Consider the following 25567-nt stretch of genomic DNA (forward strand, 5'->3'; position numbering starts at 1 on the left):
GCATGCAGGCAAAACATCAGTGAAAATAAAATAAAAGTAAATCATTAAATGAAAAAAAAAACCTCTGCCTTAACTCAGTGAATGACCTTTCTGTCCTGTATAAACTGTTGTTAGCTATCTGCGTGGCCTAAGTACAACCGAGGTTGTTCTGTTTGTATTTTCCCTTTGAAGAGGCCATAACTAACTACTGAAAAGTTTCTCCTTTATGTTCTCTCCCTTTTCTCCTTTATTCCTGTGCTCATTCTTTCTTTTGATAGGTCTTGCTGCTTTCCTGACAGGCGCACACTTGTATGTAAACCAAACTGTCTTCAGACCTGTAGTGATTCTCCTGCCTCTGTATTCTGAGTGCTGGGATTATAGGAGTATGCTTCCACACCTGTGAAACAATCCTCTCGCTACCGAGAAACAGCAGACTAAATACATTTGTTTGCTAGCTAATTGTAATCTTTGGTGCAACAACTGGAAATTATCTTACTCATGTAAGCCCAGGAGAAAGCTACATTTTTCCTTAAAGACAAACATGACTGTGTTTTGATTTGGGAGATTTTTTTCTTTAACTTTGATATTGTGGATATGACAGTTTTGATTTTTACAGAGTGTAAACTGAGATAGTTGAGGAAGAACACTGCTGTTGCAGGAGAACAGCTGCATTATTGCTCCACTGCTACTGCGGAGTATGACTACTCCTGTTTCCCATTCCTAAGAATGCAAAAAACAGGGCTGGAGAGATGGCTTAGTGGTTAAGAGCTGGCTGTTCTCCTAGAGGACCCGAGTTCTATTCCCGGCACCCACATGGTCTGCAACTCCAAGATCTAACACACTCACATAGGCATATATGCACACCAATGCACATAAACTAAAAATAAATTATTAAAAATTAAAAGGAATAGAAAAAAACAGAGCTAGAGAAATGACTGGATTAGGAGTACTGGTTGCTCTTCCAGAGGACCTAGCTTCTACATGGTGGCTCAATCATCTGTAACTCAGTTCCAGGAAACTCAAGACCCTTTTTTGATCCCTGTGGGCACTGCATGGGTGTGAAATACATACATACCTACAGGAAGAATGCCTATACACATAAAATAAAATAAAAATTTTTAAACAAATAATTTAAAATATGTACTAGCCGGATTAAACCCTTGATCTAATAAGTGCAGAAGACTGCCTAGGAAAGTTCCAAAGGGACCTCATACCTCACTGTAGCCTTATTCTTTCATAAGTCTATAATATGCTCTTTTGACGTACATTGTTTTCCTCTTAACGTTATTTTTACGTGCTCTTGTTGATTCCCTTCATTCTGTCAAAGAGTATTAGCATATCTCTGAGATTTTTATTTGTTCAGTCTAGTAAATGTTATTGTATTATAGCTGTGTGTGCCTGCACACTCATGAGGAGTTAGTGTGATGTCCAGAGGACAGTTTTTGTGGAGTCAGTTCTTTTCTACCTTCTACCCAAGTAACAGTGAGGTTTCTTGGGGCCTGGGCTCCTGGCATCTGGATTTTCAAAATAAAAGCAGAATTGCAATCTTGGACAAATTAGACAAGTAGAAAAGAAAATTATTTATGCAGGACCAGTCTTCAACAGGTCATCTGGAGCTAGCATTGCCCTGCCTGTCCAGACCCTCTCTTAATGAGGTCTTCCAGGCACATGCTGAGCCACAGCACACAGCAGCCCAGCAGAAAGCAGCTCTGTGACATGCATGTTCATCTGATATTTTATAACCCAGGAGTGGGTTTGGGAATCTTATTCTTTCATTTTACCTCACCATGACCAGAAGGAACAAAGAATCTGTGCTGAAAGGACCTTTTTTTTCTTTTTCTTATTTATTTATTTATTAAAGATTTCTGCCTCCTCCCTGCCCCCGCCTCCCATTTCCCTCCCCCTCCCCCAGTCAAGTCCCCCTTCCTCATCAATCCGAAGAGCAGCCAGGTTTCCCTGCCCTGTGGAAAGTCCACGGGCCTCCCACCTCCTTCCAGGTCTAGTAAGGTGAGCATCCAAACTGCCTAGGCTCCCACAAAGCCAGTACGTGCAGTAGGATCAAAACCCAGTGCCATTGTTCTTGACTTCTCAGCAGCCCTCATTGTCCGCTATGTTCAGCGAGTCCGGTTTTATCTCATGCTTTTTCAGACCCAGTCCAGCTGGCCTTGGTGAGTTCCCAATAGAACATCCCCATTGTCTCAGTGTGTGGGTGCACCCCTCGCAGTCCTGAGTTCCTTGCTCGTACTCTTTCTCTCCTTCTGCTCCTCATTTGGACCTTGGGGTTTCAGTCCGGTGCTCCAATGTTGGACTTTGTCTCTGTCTCCATCGCCTGATGAAGGTTAATATCCAGGAGGATGACTATATGTTTTTCTTTGGGTTCACCTTCTTATTTAGCTTCTCTAGGATCACGAATTATAGGCTCAATGTCCTTTATTTATGGCTAGAAACCAATTATGAGTGAGTACATCCCATGTTCCTCTTTTTGGGTCTGGCTTACCTCACTCAGGATAGTGTTTTCTATTTCTGTCCATTTGCATGCAAAATTCAAGAAGTCATTGTTTTTTACTGCTGAGTAGTACTCTAATATGTATATATTCCATACTTTCTTCATCCATTCTTCCATTGAAGGGCATCTAGGTTGTTTCCAGGTTCTGGCTATTACAAATAATGCTGCTATGAACATAGTTGAGCATATACTTTTGTTGTATGATAGGGCATCTCTTGGGTATATTCCCAAGAGTGATATTGCTGGGTCCAGGGGTAGGTTGATCCCGAATTTTGAAAGGACCTTTTAATATCCAATGTCAACTCTCATCCAGCTCCAGACAAACTTTGACTTTCAGAATTTTGAGAACTTAGTTTTTGTTTCTTTAGAGAAGGAATAAGTAAGTGAAAGAAGAAGGGGAGCTGGGATGTTGAGAACTTTGGAAGCAGTGTCTGACAAATGGATTGTGCTGCCCCACACTGTGGGTTTTTATATAGCCATTTGATTTTCTTTTCTCAAAATCGGTTAGTGTCATAAAATCAGCACCCTCTCTTACAAGTTGGACTGAATGTATCATGTTCACAATAGAAATTCAAGAACCATTTATTGGTAGGGCTGGGTTGTATCTCAGTAGAATGCTCGCCTTGCTTGCTCAATGGTCTTGGTAGAAAGTTTACAAAGAGACAGAAGACCTAGAGAAGAGTAAAGTAAGATATGTAACATTGAGAAATGCACTGGACTTGACAAGTGAAAGAGTCCGCAAATTTGAAAATGTATCTGTAGAAATTAACAGAGGAAAAAGAGGTTTAAAAAATGAACAGCCTTGCCAGGCAGTAGTGGCACACATCTTTACTCCAGCACTTGGGAGAGCGAGGCAGGCAGATCTCTTGAGTTCAAGGCCAGCCTGCTCTCTGGAGTTCTAGGACAGCTGGGGCTTCATAGAGAAACCCTATCTCAAAAGCCAAAAAAATAAATAAATAAATAAATAAAATAAAAAAGCCTCTTTGACCTATATGACAGTACCAAAAAGTCTAGTATTTGTATCCCCAGACACTCGGGATAAGAAGATAATGAGTTTGGAGTAACAAGATCATGGGGAAAAAACAAATTGGCCATGGCAGTACATACCTTTAAACCCAGCACTCAGGAAGCAGAGACAGTCAGATCTCTTTTGAGTTTGAGACCAGCTTGGTCTACGAAGCGAGTTCTAGGATGGCCAGAACTGTTACAGAAAAACCCTGTCTCAAAAAAATAAAACAGCCGGGCGGTGGTGGCGCACGCCTTTAATCCCAGCACTCAGGAGGCAGAGGCAGGCGGATCTCTGTGAGTTCGAGACCAGCCTGGTCTACAAGAGCTAGTTCCAGGACAGGCTCCAAAACCACAGAGAAACCCTGTCTCGAAAAACCAAAATAAAATAAAATAAAACAAACAGGGCTGGAGAGATGGCTCAGAGGTTAAGAGCACTGGCTGTGGCCGGGCGGTGGTGGCGCACGCCTTTAATCCCAGCACTCGGGAGGCAGAGGCAGGTGGATCTCTGTGAGTTCGAGACCAGCCTGGTCTACAAGAGCTAGTTCCAGGACAGGCTCCAAAACCACAGAGAAACCCTGTCTCGAAAAACCAAAAAAAAAAAAAAAAAAAAAAAAAAAAAGAGCACTGGCTGCACTTCCAGAGGTCCTGAGTTCAATTCCCAGCAACCACATGGTGGCTCACAACCATCTGTATTGAGATCTAGCGTAGCGCCCTCCTCTGGCGTGCGGGCATACATCGAGGCAGAATGTTGTATACATAATAAAAACAAAACCAAACAAACAAACAAAAAACCAAAAAAAATATGGCGCACGCCTTTAATCCCAGCACTTGGGAGGCAGAGGCAGGCGGATCTCTGTGAGTTCGAGACCAGCCTGGTCTACAAGAGCTAGTTCCAGGACAGGCTCCAAAACCACAGAGAAACCCTGTCTCGAAAAACCAATATATATATATATATATATATATATATATATATATATATATATATATATGTAAGCATAAAAAGGAAGAAACTTTTAAAACAATGTGAAGCATAATCAAGATTGTATTGGCAAAGGATAGACACTCCAGATGAGTGGAGAAAACAGGGGTTTTAGAAGTAGACCCCACAGAAGAGCTGTGGTAGGACTTAGGGCTAGAGAGCTTGTCTAGGAATTGCAAAGCCCCGAGATCAGTCCAGCACTGTAGTCAATCAAATACAAAATAACAACTTCAACCTAACCCCCCACACATTATATAAGAAGAAGATGAGTCATCAATTTTTTTTTTTTAAAAAGCTATACAACATTTTGTAGAAAACAGAAGAAACACTTTATGATCTGATTTTGCCAAGAAGTTTGTTGGATGACACCAAAATCATGACTCATAAAAGGAGAAAAATATGTTGAATTATACTTTGTTAAGTTAAAAGGTTTGCTTGCAAGATACCATTAAGGATGAAGCCGCAGTGTGGCATGTTGGCAAATGCCTGTAATCGCTGCACTTTGGTTGCTGAGGCAAGAGGAACAAACCTTCAAGGCAAGCTGGGGCTATGTAATACATTTGAGGATTCCAACCTGAGATGCATGCACAGTGAGACACTGACACTTTCTCAAACAAATGAAAAGAGAAAGAAAAGAGAGGTTATGAACTGGGAACAGGTGTTTGAAAATCATGTATTTGTAAAGGACTGATTGAATATATAGTGTTCTGAAAATGCAACAGTAAGAAAATATCCTAAGAAATTTAATAGATGTTAGTAGGTAAGTTTAACGATATAGAGTAGGAAAAGATGTTTAATGTGACTAAACAGAAGAAACACAATGGAATACTGTTCTTACACAGGGTCAACACCTCTACTTGTTCAGCATCCTAGAAGGCCTCAAGTGTTGTTCAAGAGTTTATAGAGCTTAATCCCTGTCCCTTAGCCTGCTTCTCTGGAAGTTAGCAATGGATTCATTTTTACAATGACTGGGGCCATTCTGAAGTCTTTAGGGGCCTTTATTAAACAAAAGACAGTCTCAGTCACTTAGGAAATTCTAAAGGTTTTAGAAATTAAGTGACTGAGATAAGGGCAAAAATAAATTATCATCTGTCCTTCTTACCCATTAGTTCTACGTATGGATTCAACCAACTGGAGATTAAACATTCTTGAAAGCTGCAGGGCTAATGGCCCACACCTTTAATCCTAGCATTCAGGAGGCATGGCAGGCAGTTCTCTGTGAGTTTGAGCTCTATCTGTTCTACACAGTGAATTCCAGGATAGCCAGGACTACAAAGAAAGACCCTACCTCAAAAACAAACAGACAGAAAAGATTCTTGGAAGTTGTAGCTATAACTGAGTTAGTCGGTAGAATGCTCACCAAGAGTCTGAGCTGAGTTTGATCTCAGCACTATGTAAACCAGCTCATCTTCCAGCTCTTTAGCTCAAGGCTAGCCTGGGCTACCTTTTATAAAAAAGAATAAAAACAAAGTGAGCCGGGCGGTGGTGGCGCATGCCTTTAATCCCAGCACTCGGGAGGCAGAGGCAGGTGGATCTCTGTGAGTTCGAGACCAGCCTGGTCTACAGAGCTAGTTCCAGGACAGGCTCCAAAGCCACAGAGAAACCCTGTCTCGAAAAACCAAAAAAAAAAAAAAAAAAAAACAAAAACCCAAAAAAACCAAAAACAAAACAAAAAAACAAAGTGTGCACATCTTTAATTCTTTAATCCCGGTACTCAGGCAGAGTCAGATGGACCTCTTCTGGAATTGCATGATGAGACCTTGTCTTTAAAAAAGAGGGGGGAGGAAAAGAAAAAGATTATAAGAAAAAGATCAGAACTAAGCATATATATATATATATATATATACACATTTTTTATTGTTTTAATCCCCAAACAATATCACAACCATATATCTAACTTTACATTGAATTAAGTAATATAAAAATCAATGAAGATAAACATAAATTATAGTTATATGCAGATACAATTCTATTTTATATAAGACTTGCTTGTCCTCAAACCTTGGTGTCTGTGGGAGAGTCTGGAGCTACCACTCATGGGAATGGAGGACCTCCCATAGTTTATATCATCGTACACTGGCGTGTATTTTAATTACTTTTCTTTCTCTTTGACCTTATACCTAACAATCAACATAGGGTGGAAAAATTTACTTGGACTCAGATCTTAAAGACGTCCATTGTGTCGTGAGGCTGTGGTGGAACGGAGCAGTTCACAGCAGCCACAAAGCAGAGAGAAAGACAGTGCTATCTGACTTTTTTCTTTTCTTTATTTCACCTGCCTCTCAACACACACCACAACGTGGAATAGTGTCACCTAGATAGAAAGCAGTCTTTTTGTGTCTGTTACTCTTCTGGAAATGCCCTCATAGAGGGCAATTCTAAATTTGGTAAAATTAACAATGAAGATAAACTATCACAGTGGTCGAGGCTTTCAGGCCACTTTTCGTGTATTTTCATGCCTTCTGCCATAATCTACCTGTCAGTTGTGTATTCTTTTAAGAAATTGTTATTAAGTAATGACATTTTCATTCAGGTATAAAAGGTACTTTGGGAACATAAACTCCTGTTCTCCCTCTCCCCTCTAGTTAGTCCCGTTCATCGTCTGAAATAACCACCTTCTATTTTATCCATACGTTATTTATCTATGTTTACGGTGGTGGGGGGGTGCATGTGGAAGCATGGTTAATGTGTGTGTGGCTAATACTGATTGTCAACTCGGCAGGACTAGAATCAAGTAAAAAACAGATGTCTGGGTCTGTAAGGGAGAACGGAGGTCTGTAAGAGAGAACGGAGGTAAGAAGATTCAGTGTTAGCAAGAGTGACACCGTTCCATGGGCTTAGGTTCTGAACTGAATAAAAAGGTAAAAGCAAGCTCCATTTTTCAGCAACTGACACTTTTTTTTTTTTTTTCAGACAGGGTTTCTCCGTAGCTTTTGATTCCTGTCCTGGAACTAGCTCTTGTAGACCAGGCTGGCCTCGAACTCACCCGAGTGCTGGGATTAAAGGCGTGTGCCACCACCGCCCGGCTCACATTTCTTTCTTTTTTATGGCTAATTGAAACTTTTTTTTTTTTATTCTTTTTTACTTAAAATTTCCAACTGCTCCCCGTTTCCCATTTCCCTCCCCCTCCTCCCACATATTGCCCCCTCCCCCCGCTCCCCTCCCCCTATCCCCACTCCACTTCTCCTCCCCCTAGTCCACTCCCCCTCCCTCTCGATACTGAAGAGCAGTCCAAATTCCCTGCTCTACAGGAAGACCAAGGTCCTCCCACTTCTATCTAGATCCAGGAAGGTGAGCATCCAAACAGGCTACGCTCCCACAAAGCCAGTTCATGTATTAGGATCGAAACCTAGTGCCATTGTCCTTGGCTTCTCATCAGCCTTCATTGTCCGCCTTGTTCAGAGAGTCCAGTTTCAACCCATGCTTATTCAGTCCCAGTCCAGCTGGCCTTGGAGAGCTCCCAATAGATCAGTTCCACTGTCACAGTGGGTGGGTGCACGCCTCGTGGTCCTGATTTCCTTGCTCATGTTCTCCCTCCTTCTGCTCCTCATTTGGACCTTAAGAGCTCAGACGATTGATCCAAATTGGGTCTCTGTCTCTCTCTCGATCCATCGCCAGATGAAAGTTCCTGTGCCATTCTCCTTGGCCTCTCGTCAGCTCTCATTGTCCACCACATTCAGAGAGTCCGGTTTTATCCCATGTTTTTTTCAGTAGCAGTCCAGCTGGCCTTGGTGAGCTCCCAATAGATCGGCCCCCCTGTCTCAGTGGTTGGGTGCACCCCTCATGGTCCTGACTTCCTTGTTCATGTTCTCTCTCCTTCTGCTCCTCATTATAACCTTGGGAGCTCGGTCCGGTGCTCCAGTGTGGGTCTCTGTCTCTATCTCCATCCATCGCTAGATGAAGGTTCTATGGCGATATGCAAGATATTCATCAGTATGATTATAGGATAGGTTCATTTCAGGTTCCCTATCCTCAGGTGCCCCAATGAACTAACTGGGGACATTGCCCTGGGCTTCTGGTAGCCATTCCAGGTTCAAGTCTCTTGCCAACCCTTAGGTGGCTCCCTTAACTAAGGTATGAGTTTCCCTGCTCCCCCATCCAACCTTCCTTTACCCCCAATCACCCCGATTCCCCCAGTTCCCCTCATCCTCTCCTTCACACTTTTCTCTCCCCATCTCCCCTCATCCCCATCCCACACCACCCCCCAAGATTCCCATTTTTTGCCCATCAATCTTGTCTATTTCCCATAGCTGGGAGGATATCTATATGTTTTTCCTTGGGTTTACCCTCTTGTTTAGCTTCTTTAGGATCACAAATTATAGACTCAGTGGCCCCTATCCATGGCTAGAAACCAATTATGAGTGAGTACATCCCATGATCTTCTTTTTGGGTCTGGGTTACCTCACTCAGGATCGTATTTTCTATTTCCATCCATTTGCATGCAAAATTCGAGAAGTCATTGTTTTTTACCGCAGAGTAGTACTCTAATGTATATATATTCCACACTTTCTTCATCCATTCTTCTATTGAAGGGCATCTAGGTTGCTTCCAGGTTCTGGCTATTACAAATAATGCTGCTATGAACATAGTTGGACAAATGCTTTTGTCATATGCTAGGGCATCTCTTGGGTATATTCCCAAGAGTGCTATTGCTGGGTCCAGGGGTAGGTTGATCCCAATTTTTCTGAGAAACCGCCACACTGATTTCCAAAGTGGTTGCACAAGTTTGCAGTCCCACCAGCAATGGATGAGGGTACCCCTTTCTCCACAACCTCTCCAGCAAAGGCTATCCTTGGTGTTTTTGATTTTAGCCATTCTGACAGGTGTAAGATAATATCTCAAAGTTGTTTTGATTTGCATTTCTCTGATCGCTAAGGAGGTTGAGCATGACCTTAAGTATCTTTTGGCCATTTTAACTTCTTCTGATGAGAATTCTCTGTTCAGTTCAGTGCCCCATTTTTTAATTGGGTTAATTATCCTTTTAAAGTCTAGTTTCTTGAGTTCTTTATATATTTTGGAGATCAGACCTTTGTCTGTAGCGGGGTTGGTGAAGATCTTCTCCCAGTCAGTAGGCTGCCTTTTTGTCTTAATGACAGTGTCCTTTGCTTTACAGAAGCTTCTCAGTTTCAGGAGGTCCCATTTATTCAATGTTGCCCTTAATGTCTGTGCTGCTGGGGTTATACATAGGAAGCGATCTCCTGTGCCCATATGTTGTAGGGTACTTCCCATTTTCTCTTCTATCAGGTTCAGTGTGTTCAGATTGATATTGAGGTCTTTGATCCATTTGGACTTGAGTTTTGTGCATGGTGATAGATATGGGTCTATTTTCATTCTTCTACAGGTTGACATCCAATTGTGCCAGCACCATTTGTTGAAGATGCTTTCTTTCTTCCATTGTATACTTTTAGCTCCTTTATCGAAAATTAGTTGTTCATAGGTTTGTGGGTTAAAATCCGGGTTTTCCATACGATTCCATTGGTCGACTGCTCTGTTTTTATGCCAGTACCACGCTGTTTTATTTATTTTATGTACTTGAGTGCTCTTTCTACATGTACAACCTTTTTTTTTAAAGAAAAAAAAACTTTAATTTTATTCATGTGCACTGGTACAACGATGTCAGATTCTCTGGAACAGGGGTTACAGACAGCTGTGAGCTGCCATGTGAGTGCTGGGAATTGAAACCAGGTTCTCTGGAGGAGCAGTCAGTGCTTTTAACCACTGAGCCATCTCTCCAGCCTTGCCTGTACAACTTTTATCCCAGAAGGGGGCATCAGATTCCATTGTAGATATCAGTCACCATGTGGTTGCTGGGAACTCATGACCTCTGGAAGAGCAGCCAGTGCTCTTAACCGTCTCTCCAGCCCCTGCTGATTGACTGCTGATTGAACTCTGTACATGTGTAATCTTATCTTAAAATGTTATCATTAATTAATTAATTTTTGGTTTTCGAGACAGGGTTTCCCTGTAGTTTTAGAGCCTGTCCTGGAACTAGCTCTTGTAGACCAGGCTGGTCTCAAAGAGATCTGCCTGCCTCTGCCTCCTGAGTGCTGCGATTAAAGGTGTGTGCCACCACCTCCTGGCTATCATAAATTTAAAATCTAATTTGACTTACATGTGAGCTTCTTGAGTAAGTTTTTTTTTTCTTTTTATTTCTTCTTCTCCACCCCCTCCCCACAGGGTTTCTCTATGTAACAGCTCTGACTGGAACTCATTCTGTAGACCAAGCTGGCCTTGAACTCACAGAGATCTAGCTGCCTTTGCCTCCCCAGTGTTGGGATTAAAGGCGTGCATCACCACTGCTCAGCGAGAGTAAAATTTTTTAATCTTCTATGTATTTATTGTACTTTATAATGTTACAGACATTATGTTCTGTTAATTCTTTGTGTTCGTATGTGGACTGTAAGCTTAAAGCAGAGAGCTTAACTGACTTTATATTCTTAATACTTAGCTTAGTGTTTTGGGTGTACATAGAGAGGTCTTGTCTTTCTGTGCCCTTTTAGTTTTAATATTAATTTGTGTGTGTGGGGGTGTACAACCTACAGCCTGTGTATGCTAGGCAGATGTGTTATCACTGAGGCAGGGTTTTACTTTCTTTTTCTTTTTTTTTTTTTTGTTTGTTTGTTTTTTATGTAACAGCCCTGACTGTCCAGGAACTCACTGTGTAGACCAGGCTGGCCTTGAATACAAGGGATCTTCTGCCTCCAGAGTGCTGGGATTAAAGGCGTTCACCACCACCTGACTGGATGCAGGGTCCTTCTAAGTCACTTTGAAACCCAGGTAGGTCTTGAGTTTGAAATTCTTCTCCTTAGTCTCTCAGGTAGCTGCACAACCAGACTAAGGTCTGTTTTCATTTTTATTAACAAGCTATTACCTGAGTTTACAATCTGTTTCAGTTGTTTCAGATGTCATGGTTAAGAAAAAGGTTTTTCTGGGGCCAGAAAGGTGGCTCAGCTGGTATAGGTACTAGCCGTCCGGCCTTACAACCCAAGTTTCAACCCTGGGGCCTGGAAGATTGAGAGAGAACTAACTACCACAGTTGTCTTCTGACTTCCACAGGAGTTTCTAGTATACTCATACACACCCCTCTAATAAATAATAAATAAATAAATATATATATTTAAAGAGAGTAAAAGTTTTGGAATCAAATTGCGCCATCATTGTCTAGCTGTATAATTTTGAACTAAGTAACCTCACCAATTCTCTACTTCTGTATCTGAAAAACAAAGGAAATGCTGATACTTAATTATTTTGAGAATTGATGCGTGAAAATGCATAAAACAGAATAATGCTTGCATATTCTGTTTATTTTACTATTATTTCTCTTAATTTGTTCACTGGCAAATATTGTCTCATTGTTTATTAGGCATTGCATAAGGTACCAGGACAGTGTGTGTTCCCTGTAGTCCTCAGCTAGTTCTGTAAGACTTTAAGACAATTCTGAAGCCATTTCTGACAATTTTGAATCCTCTCAGCCTCCGTGCCATAGTGCTTCCCCTCCTCCCCTGGAAACCAAGGACCTAACAGCTACACTTGCACGTACTCAGTTCCTGAGCAATTACCCATATACATATGTTTTGATTCGGTCCCCTGGGAAACAGGGTCAAAATGACCTCTTACCTCATCTGATCTGGCAACAGCTCTCCAGTCAATTATTGGTAATAGCCCTTTCGAATAAGCCAATCATAATAGTCAAAGAACAACCCCCCTTGCTTCTGTGGCCCCTTTAAAAATAGACTGTACCAGCTATTCGAGGTCTCTCGGCTTCCCGAATGCTGAGGGACCCTGTCATGACAGAATTAATAAAATCCTCATGCTTTTGCATCGGCTGTGGTGTGTGAGGTGGTCTCTGGGGCGACTCTTCCTCGGTGTTTGGACGCTAGGGTCCAACAGTTCCGGCATTTACTGGGCACACAGACGCCATCTGAGCAGTTGCTCTAGTGGTGGTGAAGAATTACTGTTGTCATTAAGTCAAAGTTGCTCCAAACCCATACATTTTTACTGTGTTAACTTTATTAAATAGTTTCATTAATTGTGTAAGTATAAAAGAGAGACAGTACACTGCTATAGAGTATGAGAAATGAGCTCATTGACTTATCACCTAAAGTGATAGAAATGTATTGACAAATCCTAGAAAATTTTCCACTGGCCATGTTTTGATTGCTCAGTAAAGAATCAACAGTTAATTCAAATCTGCATTTGCTTTTCTTTTTTAAAGCCGGGTAATTCCGGCTAAGTGGTGATGCAAGCCTATAACTCTGGCATTCTGGAGGCAGAAGTTCAGGGTTAGTTTAGGCAATTCATTGAGACTACCTCAAATTGGAAAGTGAAATAAAAGGCCGGAGAGGATTTATCTTAGTGATAAAGTACTTGACTGCATGTGTAGGATAGTTGGTTCAGTTCCCAGTACTGCTAAACAAACACACAAACAAAAAATATTGGGTGAACCTGGGCAGAGGTGGTGCATGCTGTTGAATCCCAGCACTCAGAAGGCAGAGGCAGATGGATCTCTATGAGTTCGAGGTGAGCCTGGCCAGGTGATTTTGATAGCAAGGACAAAGTGTTCTAGTATAATACAGATATTTTAGAGGAGCATTCTAGTAGTATCTTTTGTTGATATGTGATTGAAATGTCTTTGATGTAATGTAAATGTTACAAGAAGCTGGGCACAGTAGTCCATACCTGCAATCCCACAATTTGAAGGCTGAGGCAGGATTGATACCTTGTCTTTAAAATGTGATAGGTGACGAGTCTTTTTCGTGTTAATTTTGTTCTTTTACAGTGTTAAGGATAGAATCACAATCTTCATCTATCTAGCAAGTTCCATTCTCACTTTGGTGTATTTTCAGCTGTGGAAATGAGGTCTTTGAGGTTTTGACAACAAACTGATTAATTAAAGCCTTGTACTTTTTCTGTGACTGAGGTGAGGAAATGATTGTTATTTGATTGTCAATGTGGTAACCCACACTGATAACCCAAATTGAAAACAAGCAAACAAAAAAATTACGGGCCTGTAATCCCAACACTCAAGAATCTGAGGCAGGAGAGTGAAGATTTTAAGGCCATCCTGGCCCAACAAAACCTTGTTTCCCCAAACCAAACAAAGATGTTGAATTTTTAGCCAAAGTGGGGCCTGACTGCATTTTTATTTTAAGTGGACAAATTACTTTGGAAACTTGTTCCAATCTTTTTCTTCAGTCCAGTTTCTAGCATCCTATGTGTCCCTGCTGTTTTATTTTTACGAGCTAGCTTCCAAGATTGTCTACCCTCATTGTCTCATTCATTTACCCTCTGTAAAGGTTTCTGTCCCTTCCATTCCCTAATGAGTGCCCAATTGTTCACACAGCAGCCTTTGCTTTGTGTCTGTGTGTGTGAGCGCACGCATGTGTGTGTGCATGCCTACCATGCTCACCGTGCAGAATCCAGCAGAATCCCACCAGAAAGTTTGAGCAGTCATCCTGTCTCTGCCTCCTCGTGCGTGCGCAACAGGCACTCTTCCCACTGAGGGCTTCCGAGCTCATGGGTCAGCTTCTCCATGGAATTTGTCATTTCCGTGATAATCTGCTCTCAGAATCTTCTTCCTGCCAGGGCATTCTGTATTTTCTTTTTTGAAGAACTCTTTATTTTTGGTCATGATGATTTATATTTTAGGTTGTAGATTTTAAAGTTTCTTCTTTCTTTCACAGGGCTTTTTAATTTTTGTCTTCTGAGATAGTCTCACCATTGAGCCCAGATTGGCCTTGAATTCATATAGTGAAGGGTGGCCTTAAACTTTCTTGCCTCTGACATCTCAATCTCCAGCTCATTTATAGAATTTTTCAAAGTTGTATCTTTCTCTTACAGATTGTGGCATTTAGTAATCTTTTAAGTTTTCAGGTGGTTGTGATGATAGCCACAGGTGGAAACCACTGACCTAAACATATGGTTCAGATTCTTGGCCGTGGAGCACACAACTCTTGATCTCGTCCCTGCCTGCCTCTCCAGCACCATCTCTTGTCTGCCCTCCCCTCTTATTTCCTGTGTTAAGCCAAATGTCTTTTCTGTAATTTCCTGAGCTTGGTTGTTTTTTTTTTTGGGGGGGGGGGGCAGGGGGACAGTAGTAATAGTTTTAGGAATCAGGACATAGTCCCAGATTTCTGTTTTTCTCATTCCTTCTATATATCCCAGCTAGTCTCGAATTTCATGTGTTAAAATTGTGTTGAAAAGCACAAGGCTGATCCAAATCAGTGAGACCAAGAACAATCATGTAACTTGCTGCAGTAATATAAATAGTATATGTCAGAATATGTGTACAGTTCAGTGTTTGTGTGTCTAATAGTTCTTTATCTTCTCAGGTTAATCTTAAGTCACTTTTTAAATATTTTCTTCTAAGTCACCTTTAGTTACTCTCTTATGTATTTCTTTACTCATTTAGCATTTATTTGAGTACGGAAGGAGTAGAGGAGGACCTAGCAATGGGTGGATAAAATAAAAAATATAAATGTTATGTTCCTTATGGTCTCAAGATGCATTTTGTATAGTTTATATTGTCATAAAGTACTATACAGAAATCCAATTTGTTAACTTTCTAAAAGAGAAACCATCTTTTCCCACTTTTCTTTCTCTTTCATCCAGGGAAAGACCATGTTTGTAGATTTATTGGCTGTGGGAGAAATGATCGTTTCAACTATGTGGTCATGCAATTGCAGGTATGTTACTTTGAAAAATGTGTCTTAAAATCTTTTAGTTTTAGCCAGGCAGTGGTGGTGCACACCTTTAATCCCAGCACTCAGGAGGCAGAGGCAGACAGATCTCTGAATTTGAGGCCAGCCTGGTCTACAGAGGGAGTTTCAGAAAAGACTGTTATACAGAGAAACCTTGTCTCAAAAACAAGCAAACAAAAACAAAAATCTTTTAGTTTTGATCAAAATACCCAATTACAGTGAATCTTCATAAAAATGACAGCATTCTTATTATGTTCAATGGCTATACACAGTGTACATAGAGATTTATTTAGATTTTCCAAAAAACGAAATGTTCATCTATTTTAGTTTTTCTGTACCTTTGTTGGTTATCATTTTTTCCCATAGCGTTTAACCTTACAATAGATTGTATAACATAATGTGATCCTTGCCTTTCCACACGCCTTTCCCTTTTCATGTTTGCTGCCTCAAGCATTTCAAACCTCTGCTCGTGCTCTCAAGTACCAGCCACTACGTTTAGATTGTAATCATTACTTGGAGTAAAAGATGAATGCTTGTCCTCTTCCCTTTCTGTCAGCATACTGTTCCTTCTCTTCTAGATGGGAGTAGAGTTGGGCTGACCAGGTAGCAGTTGATAAAGAAAATGCAGGAGTAACTGTTAGAGAAGGGAGAGTCAGGACACCATCTACTTCCTGGATGAACACCATAGTACAAGTCACCTTGAAGCTGAAAACAATGGTTCACTGCCTGATTTTCACTTCTCAACAGTTTCCTTTCATCTGTAGCAGACTTTATTTTGGACATTTGGTTTCTTTATTTCCTTGTATGTTATTGACCTAAATGTTTTCTTCTTTTCAGGATGCTTTTTTTTTTTCTCAAGAATCCTTCAATATTTAACTTTGACCTAAAGATGTCACCCTTTCTGTAAACTGTAGCTGTTGTTGTCATTTATCTTTTTAAACTGTGATCTCACTGAGTACCACAAGATGATCATGATGTAGCTAAGCCTGGCCTTAACCTCAGGATCCCCCTGTTTTACCCCCCTGGTTTTTAGAATTATAGCTGTGGCTGTCGGTGGCGCATGCCTTTAATCCCAGCACTCAGGAGGCAGAGGTAGGCAAATCTCTGTGAGTTCGAGGCCAGCCTGGTCTACAAGAACTAGTTCCAGGACAGGCTCCAAAGCTACAGAGAAACCCTGTCTCGAAAAACAAAAACAAAAAACAAACAAACAGACAAAAAAAGATAACAGTGTGCTACCATGGTAGACTTAGTCTTTAAAATTAATAAATTATGGGTTAGAGGTGTGTGCCATGGTGTGTGTGTATATGTGTGTGTGGAGGTCAGAAGACAACTTCTGGAAATTGGGTCTGTCCCCAGGTTTGAACGTAGGTGTCAGACTAGGCAGCAAGTGCCTTTGCCCTAAAGTCTTTCAGATTTACATGATTCACCATCTCAAGTTAGCATAATTTATTGAAGTGATAACCTTTACGTTTTTCAGTTCATTAATGTGCTCTGTGTTTTCTCTCAGATCGACCACAACATGAAGCATATAGTTTTGCCTGAGGAAAAAAAGTGACATCAAACATTCATTTTCAGATTTTCTTTTTGTTTTTTTCTTTCTTCTTTCTTTTCTTCTTTCTTTCTTTCTCTCTCTCTCTCTCTCTCTCTCTCTCTCTCTCTCTCTCTTTCTTTCTTTCTTTTTTGAGGTGGTGTCTTCCTATGTAGCCCTGGTTTTGCTGGAATTCATAGAGATCCATCTGCATCTGCCTCTCAAGTGCTGGGCTTAAAGGAATATGCCACCATGTTTGTCTGATTTCAGATTTTCTTGATTCCCCTATTATTTATCTATTTTTCATTTGGCTTACTTGAATCTGGTTATAAATAGTGTCCATACATTGTTTATTTCTTTTTTGGTTTTTCAAGACAGGGTTTCTCTGTAGCTTTGGAGCCTGGCCTGGAACTAGCTCTTGTAGACCAGGCTGACCTCGAACTCACAGAGATCCGCCTGACTCTGCCTCCCGAGTGCTGGGATTAAAGGCGTGCGCCACCCCCGCCCGGCCATTGTTTATTTCTTTTTTTTTTTAATTAATTATTTATTTATTATGTATGCAATAGTCTATCTGTATGTATGTCCGCAGGCCAGAAGAGGGCACCAGACCTCATTACAGATGGTTGTGAGCCACCATGTGGTTGCTGGGAATTGAACTCAGGACCTTTGGAAGAGCAGGCAGTGCTCTTAACCACTGAGCCATCTCTCCAGCCCCATTATTTATTTCTTAAGCCCTTTTTTGATCTGCAGGTTCGTCTGTCTTAATTACTTGAAGATTCCTTCTTTGTTGTTTTAAGTAAAAATTCTCTTATTCTGGACTTTGCTGATTGTTTCTGTTTGTTGATATTTAACATGCCGTCCCACTCCCCACCCATTTCTTATAAACTGATGGTTAGATTCTAATTTCCACTTCCTTGGCAAGGGTATTTGAGAGGTGTCATACACACACCCCCAGCTGTGTTCGGAGGGCCAGTGTCTGACCTCCCTGCAGCCTAGTCCATCTGTTTTGAAGTTTTAAGTGATTTTTCCGCAGTGTATCTTATTTTCCTTTTTTTTTCAGTTCGTTAGTACTCATTGCTTGTGATCTTAGCGAGATTTACAAATACACTATTCTAATTGCATCATTTCTTCTCCACTGAGATAAAATAAAAGTATTTCAAGCAATATTGGGTTACCCTGAAGTACACCTTTTACATAGGGAAGTGAGGGTTAATATTAGATTCCTTTCCTTTAATCCGTCTTCAGAACTGTGGGCTTACTAGTACTCTCCTATAGGAGACAGGAGCACTTGTTTTCCTTTGTGCTCGCATAGTCTCTCCCTCTCCTTCCCTCCTCAATACAATTACACACTCGTGGAACTGACATCGCAACGTTTATTTTTGTTTGAGACAAGGGTGTTACTCACCATGCATCTCAGGCTGTTTCCAAACTTTCTGCCTGAGCCTTTCAATCAAGGATTATCTGAATGTGCCATCAAGCCAAATCTGCAGCTTTGAATGTTCAGTAAATTCGAGCCTTAGCTAGTGGAACTTTCTATGGGCTGCACTTTGACCAGATTAGGTAGCATTTTTAAAGCATCCTTATTTTCTGATACAATATTGTATATTGTGTTCATTCTCTCTATTTCATGCTTCCCCTGTTCCTCCATCAGCCCTGGTTCCTTTTAATGGGAAGTACTCTTTAGAGACAATTCAGCTGTCATGTGCACCTATTGCAATAGGATTGGTCATTGTCTCCGGTTTTTTTTTTTTTTTTTTTTTTTTAAGAAGATGGAGCCGGTTCTGTGGCGCAGGCCGGTAGGATTTGCTGAAGGAGGCAGAGGCAGGTGGATCTGGAGTTCGAGGCCAGCCTGGACTACACATTTTGCTCCAAAGCCACAGAGAAACCCTGTCTCGAAAAACCAAAAAAAAAAAAAAGAAGATGGATTGATTCAAAAAATCCAATTTTAGGTCTGAGAAATGGTTCAGAGGTTAAGAGCACTGGCTGCTCCTCCAGAGGTCCTGAGTTCAATTCCCAGCAACCACATGGTGACTCACCTGTAATGAGATCTGGCGCCCTCTTCTGGCATATGGGCATACATGGAGGCAGAATGTTGTATACATAGAAATAAATAAGTCTTTTTTAAAAATCCAATTTTAGCCGGGCGGTGGTGGCGCACGCCTTTAATCCCAGCACTCGGGAGGCAGAGGCAGGTGGATCTCTGTGAGTTCGAGACCAGCCTGGTCTACAAGAGCTAGTTCCAGGACAGGCTCCAAAACCACAGAGAAACCCTGTCCCGAAAAACCAAAAAAAACAAAACAAAAAAAAAAAAAAACAAAAAACAAAAAAAACAAAAATAAAAATCCAATTTTAGTAAGGTGTGGTGATTCACACATCTAATTCCAGCACTTGGGAGGCAGGTTGATCTTTGAGTTCAAGACCAGCCTGGTCTACAACGTGAGTTCCAGGAAATCCAGGGCTACACAGAGAAACTCTGTCTTGAAAAAAAAAAATCCAATTTTAAGAGAGAGAACACATTGTGGTTCATATTGATTTTTCTATGTCAAATTTATAATAGTAGACATTCTGATTACTTCTGTCTATATTTTTATTTCTTTGGTCATATGTACTTTTTAATATATAAATGAAAATGATAGCATGGGAATTGACATGAGAATAATCTAATATGTTTAGAATGGGAGAGAATTATGTTTGAGAAGGCATATTATCTATGAAAATAAATTGGCAGTGAATATTTTTCTGGTTTTATATTTATTTTGGTTTGTTTTATTTTTTTGTGGGTTTTGGTTTTTAAGACAGGATTTCATGTAGCCTAGACTGGTCTTGCACTTAGTATATACCTTAGAATTGCCTTGGTATCCTAATCTTCACCTCTCAAGTGCTGAGATGACAGGTTTGAGCAAGCACATTTGGGCTTATTATCATTATTAGCTGCTATGCCCAGGAGTTCACTGTCTTTCTCCATTTAGGTACGCTACCCAATCTCTTTTCCTTTCCTCTACTTTAGATCTCATTCTCTTCCTCCCCAACATCCATCTCTGTCTGCCTCTTTGTCTTTCTCTTTATTTCTTTTTTTAATTTTGTGTGTGTGACAGGATCTTGCTATGTAGTCCTATGTGGCCTAGAAGTCCCTCTGTAGCCTAGGTTAGCCTCAATTTTGGCAATTATCTGTGTCTTTGGGGTAACAGAGCTACAGGTGTGTGTTGCCATTCCTGGCCTTACGCACTTTTGTCACTCAGAAAACAGCATGGAGTTTGATCTTGTTAACTTTGTAGAATTACTTGGGAGAAATAAGCTCTCAACAGTTTTTTTGAGTTTTACTATATGAAAATATCCGCCCTTACACCTCCTACATACTATTCTTGTGTCAGCCTTGTATTTCTCTTCCTGGATTTTGTTAGATCTTTTTTGTGTTGTTCTTTCCTGGTGTGTGTGTGTTGTTAGGAATTGGGATCTTATTCTGTAGTTCCAGCTGTCACGGAGCCTACTTAGTAGTACAGGCTGGCCTTAACTTCTTCTGTTTCCCTAATGTTGAGATTATCTCTGTGTGATGGTGTACGTGTGCAGTTCTCAAACTCAAGAAGTAGAAGCAGGAGGGTCAAAGTCAATATGGCAAGTTCCAGGACAGACAAGGGCTACATAGACCCTGTCTCAAACAAATAAAAAGAACAAAAGAATTTAAAGTTAGCCCTCTGCTACATAACAAGATCCATTCTAGCGTGGGCTACATAAAGCTTGTCTCAAAATAATAACAACAGTAACAAAAACTACTAGAATTATAGACATGAAACATTATGCCCCAAACACCAGTTGATACATTAAAACTACATTTTATGACATTTAAGTAATTTCTGATGTCATTAATCAAGTTAATTGATTCCAATTGAGTTGTTCTTATGAAAGTAGTGGTTGCTTTAAATTAAAGCTTGGTATTATCTAAGATGTAGTTTTGTTCATTTACTTGTTTGTTTAACAACCCTGGCTGCCCTGGAGCTGGCTTTGGAGGACCAGGCTGGCTGCTTTGATAGCTGAATATTTGGTGCATCTCATTTGTGAGGCCTGAGCTGTGATGCCAATGACAGGGAGGCTCAGAAGGAGGCTAGGAAGTTGAAAGAATCTGAGAACTTCTGAGCATGTATGACATGCATTATTCACTAGCACACAGACTAACAAGCAGGCCGATGCTGACAGGCAAGGGGCGTAGCACACAGGTTGCACAGGCAAAGGCTATGGCAAGGATGCTTGTCTCCAAACTCAAGGTCATATGGATAGAAAAAAAAATCAGACAAAAAGATGGCATTTTGCCAGAAATAATTATATAAGAGTTACATCACTACTTACTCTGTGTTGCTCAGCAGATACCCTGTACCAGCTACCACCCGGATGTATAGTTCATATTTTAACTGACTTATGCTAGGTATCCACCATCACCTAGCTGTTTAAACTTTTGTTGGCCCTTATGGTCTTCTGTTTCCTATAAGATTTCCTAATAATAACAGTCCTTAGGATTTGTTGCGTACAAGACAGCATTCCAGAAACTTCATATGGATTTTATTTAGTCTTCATAAAACTATATGAATTATTATTAGCTTTTTTATTTAAAAAAAACTGGTGTAGGAAAACTAAGTAACTTGTGGGGAGGGGTGTTGGCTAGCAATGAGGAATGCTGATGCTGCTGTGGATATTTGTGCTAACCTTGGTTTTAATTCGACACAACTTAGAACTGCCTGGGAAGGGGACTCAATAAGGAATTGTCCAGATCTGGTTAGCTGGTAGATACAGCAATGGGGGAATGCCTTGATTTTTAGTTGATATAGGAAGATCCTGACTTTTGCTTCTGAACACTGGAAGAGAGAAGAATGCTAGCTGAGGGCAAACAAGCAAGAATGTATTTATTTTTGCTCTTGACTGTAGATGAAATGTGACTAACTGCTTGAGTTGCTGTCTTGACTTTCCCCAGAAATGATGGACTGTAACTTGAAATTGTAAGCCATATAAAAATTCCTTCCCTTGCATTGCTTTCTGTTAAGGTGTTTATCATAGTAACATAAATGGAACTAGAAGAGATATCTATATTTCATATTTTTTAAAATACTCACATTAAGGGGCTGATGATGTAGCTTTGTGGTTTGACTAGCATGCATGAAGCTCTTGCTCTGGATTCACTTCCCATCATTGCATAAACTTGGCATGGTGGTACACACTGGTAATCTCAGAAATTGTAGTTGAAGGCAAGATCAGTTCATTGTCATCCTTGGTTGCAAAGGGAGTTTGAGGTTAGCCTAGGGTACATGAGACCCCCCACCTCAGAGAAAAAAGAAAAGGAAGGAAGGAAAAGAAAAGGAAAGAAAGAAAGAAAGAAAGAAGTCAAGTCTATATGTTTTAGAATAGCAAGGGTAAATCAAAACATGATGACTTAGATATATGATTACTAACAGCATGCTTATTCTTAGGACTCGAGAGACTTGACTCAGGGGTTAAGAGCTCTTGCTACTTTTCCAGAGGGCTGGAGTTGAGATTGCAGCACCCCTGTTGAGCAGCTCACAGCCATCTTTAACTCCAGTTCTAGGTGATCAGATGTTCTCTTCTGGTTTCTGAGGGCACCCACAGTCATGTACACAAAGAGGAATACATACATATAATTCTTTGAGTTAGAAGATCATAACTTAGGCAAGAGCCTTACTATTTCAGGCACAGCATTTTATAGTATGGTAATATAGTGAATGTTTCAAGTCTTCACAATATTAGGACTGTATTTTAAAGTGATTATCCTATTCCATAGGGTCGGAATCTGGCAGATCTTCGACGTAGCCAGTCCCGGGGCACATTCACCATTAGCACTACTCTCCGGCTTGGGAAACAGATTCTGGAGTCTATTGAAAGCATCCATTCTGTGGGATTCCTTCACAGAGACATCAAACCGGTAGGGGCCTTGTCTTTTCTAAACACAGAAGGCTATTGTTTGGTACTTCTAATGTCAAAGACAGAATGTTTGATAAATGTAGGGTTCTTTGTATTTGTTGTCATTAAATACAAAAAATGTCTATATTTCTGTAATGCCTTAAGAACAAAAATATTTTACCCTTTATTTTAGTTTAGAAGTTTTTAAAGTGGTAATTGAAAACTTCTTATTTTCATTAGCTTTTTTTCATACCATAAAATATTGTTTGCCAGCTAAATAAAAATTCTATGCTTGGGGCTGGAAGATGACTCAGTCAGTAAAGTACTTGAGGACTTGAGTGTTGCGATTGGTCCCTGGAGCCTATGTTAAAAGAAAAATGAGTATGGTGGTACACGCTTGTAATCCCAGGGCTGGACAGGTGAGACAGAAGAATCTCTAGGGCTCGCTGCCAGCGAACCCCAGCCTGCTTGAGGAACAACACCTGGGGCTGTGCTCTGGTCCCCACAAGCACCTCACAGACAAGTTTGTGTCTGCCAATTTTTAGATGCTTTAGCATTGCTAATTATTCAACCCCACGTAAAAATCATTAGTTTGAATTGTGTGTCTCCTGATACCAGTTGTTCATTTTCTCAAGTCACCAAATGCATTCACTAGAATAATCAACTATGAAAGACCTTAATCTCCTAAGAACTACTTTGGAAATAAAATTTATTTTTCCTTTTTTTGTTCTGTTTTGTTTTTCATAGAAGTCATTGTTTCCATTATTGAAATGTGCTTTCTTTTTTATCTGATACTTTATTTGTCATAAGGAAAGATGACCCATTTCTGATCTCATATTTATATATTTATTGATATTGGTGCATTTGAAAGTATAGCCATCTGTTATTACATCATTTCTAAAATTAGTTTACATGAAAATGGCAACTAAATTTCTTCAAAGTGGGTTCTTGTAGAGTTAGGACCACTGTGAAGCTGGAAACTGGTTTTCCGTTATTAGTACATTTAAATAAGACAGTATGACTAAGTGATTTGTTTTAGGTCAGTTATTGCACGGAGAGATTGGATTTATAAAGGTTCACAGGTAGGCACTGTTGAGTCAGCTGAAACTGCAGAGTATGTTGTTGTTGCTGTGCGCCTTTCTCTGTCATCATTGGAGAAACCTGGCTTTCCCTTTCATCAGAAAGCCCCTAAGTAAAATAATACTTTTTAAAAAGTGAACAGTAGCTTGAATTTTACCATTGCAATTCTTTTGTTTGCATATCTAACTTTCCAAATTTCAAGTCACTTGACACAACACATTACACAGGCGTTAGGCTTGAGGCTTTTATGTTTTATTTTAAGGTAGGGTCTCACATATCAAGACAGGTCTTGCTGTGTAGTTCAGGATGGCCTTAAACTGATTGTCTTGTCTCTTTCCTGAATGCTGGAGTTAAAAGTCTATGCCATCATATCTGGCTACACTGATTTCTCTTTTTTATTTTTATTTATTTTTTTTTATTTTATTTATTTTTTTTTTGGTTTTTCGAGACAGGGTTTCTCTGTAGCTTTGGTGCCTGTCCTGGATCTAGCTCTTGTAGACCAGGCTGGCCTCGAACTCACAGAGATCCGCCTACCTCTGCCTCCCCGCCCGGCTGATTTCTCTTTTTTAAAGAGAAAAAATGTAAAGCATTTTCTCATTAGGACTGTTTTGGAATGTTTTCCCCGGATTGTATTTTTAATTTTAGTGAGATTCAGCTTTATGATATGTATAGGAAATTCTTTTATTTATTTGTTTATTAAGACAGTGTTAACTTGGAACTTGCTGAGCAGTCTGACCTTGAACTTACAGAGATCAGCCTGCCTCTGCCTTTCATACTGGATTTAAAGGTGTGCGCCACCATGACCAGCCCTTATACTTAACTAAAAGGTTGAGAAGTAATAAAAATTCTTTTATGTTATATGTATTTACCCCATCCCTAGCTTTCCTCATTTAGGAAACTAGAATTTCAAAGAATTCTAGTTCTGAATTTAATTTGGTTGTTATTATATATAACTGTACAAACATTTAAATTTATTTTTGCTTAGTGTTCCTGGTGGTAGAGACATTAACAGCTCTTTCTCAAGTCACTAATAGTATTTATAAGAACACTCCACTATGAAAAGCTTTAATTTTCCCTTGAAAGGTAGAACCAGCCACTAAATTATACTATATATTAATGCTTAGTAAAAACTATAAACTTACAGTACTGTATCTGCAATGTGCTATATAGACTAGAAGAATTCATGTAGCATAAAATGCAGGTGGGACTATTATAAGAAAATGTATTTTCCATCTTTATTTTTTTCTAGTCAAACTTCGCAATGGGACGCTTTCCCAGTACATGTAGGAAATGTTTCATGCTTGATTTTGGCTTGGCCCGACAATTTACCAATTCCTGTGGTGACGTCAGACCAGTAAGTTTTTTTATTACTGTTTAATGCTTGATAATTAAACTATTATTTCTATTATGGCTTTAAAGAAATGCTAATTAGGGATCAGAATTAATGTTAGGAGGAGGGGGATGAAGCTCAATGAATTAAAAAATGGATGATGTTTGTTTTATTGAAATCAGATCAGTAGTTGACAAGATTAAGAAACTAGTGTCTAGAGTTAGCTACATATAATCAATAGGGGTTGTTAAAGGGATTAATATTGGCTCAAGACACCCCAAGACCAAGTTCTCAACACAGAGTGACAAAGGGCAAGTGGTTAGAGGCAAAGACAGGAGATAGAGGGCAAGGGAGAAGGGAAGGAAACAAGGGAGTGGGAAGCACAAAGGACGGATGGGCATGATGACACGGGACCGACTGCCTCTGGATAAAAGGAGACAGATGTGGCACATAGGAACCATGGTATTTTATAAAAGTACAAGTAGAAACCCCATGTTAGGATGAGGTGTTTAATTTGATTAGACATGTTAATTAGGGTAGCTAAAAGGAGTTTTTG

General features: G+C 40.1%; 1 protein-coding gene across 2 annotated transcripts in view; it reads left to right on the forward strand.

Annotated features, from left to right (window-relative positions):
* The window catches only part of Ttbk2 (tau tubulin kinase 2), a 117754-nt gene that overhangs the window by 44756 nt on the left and 47431 nt on the right, over positions 1-25567 (forward strand). Inside the window, exons 4-6 of one of the 2 annotated variants that reach the window (XM_057780314.1) lie at positions 15084-15157; positions 22483-22623; positions 24931-25035. In XM_057780314.1, the coding sequence (XP_057636297.1) occupies positions 15084-15157; positions 22483-22623; positions 24931-25035 (320 nt within the window). The remainder of the gene's footprint in view (positions 1-15083; positions 15158-22482; positions 22624-24930; positions 25036-25567) is intronic. The other variant, XM_057780315.1, reaches the window with a different exon arrangement.

The sequence above is a fragment of the Chionomys nivalis genome, chromosome 9, assembly GCF_950005125.1.
Source record: "Chionomys nivalis chromosome 9, mChiNiv1.1, whole genome shotgun sequence".
Classification (NCBI taxonomy): domain Eukaryota; kingdom Metazoa; phylum Chordata; class Mammalia; order Rodentia; family Cricetidae; genus Chionomys; species Chionomys nivalis.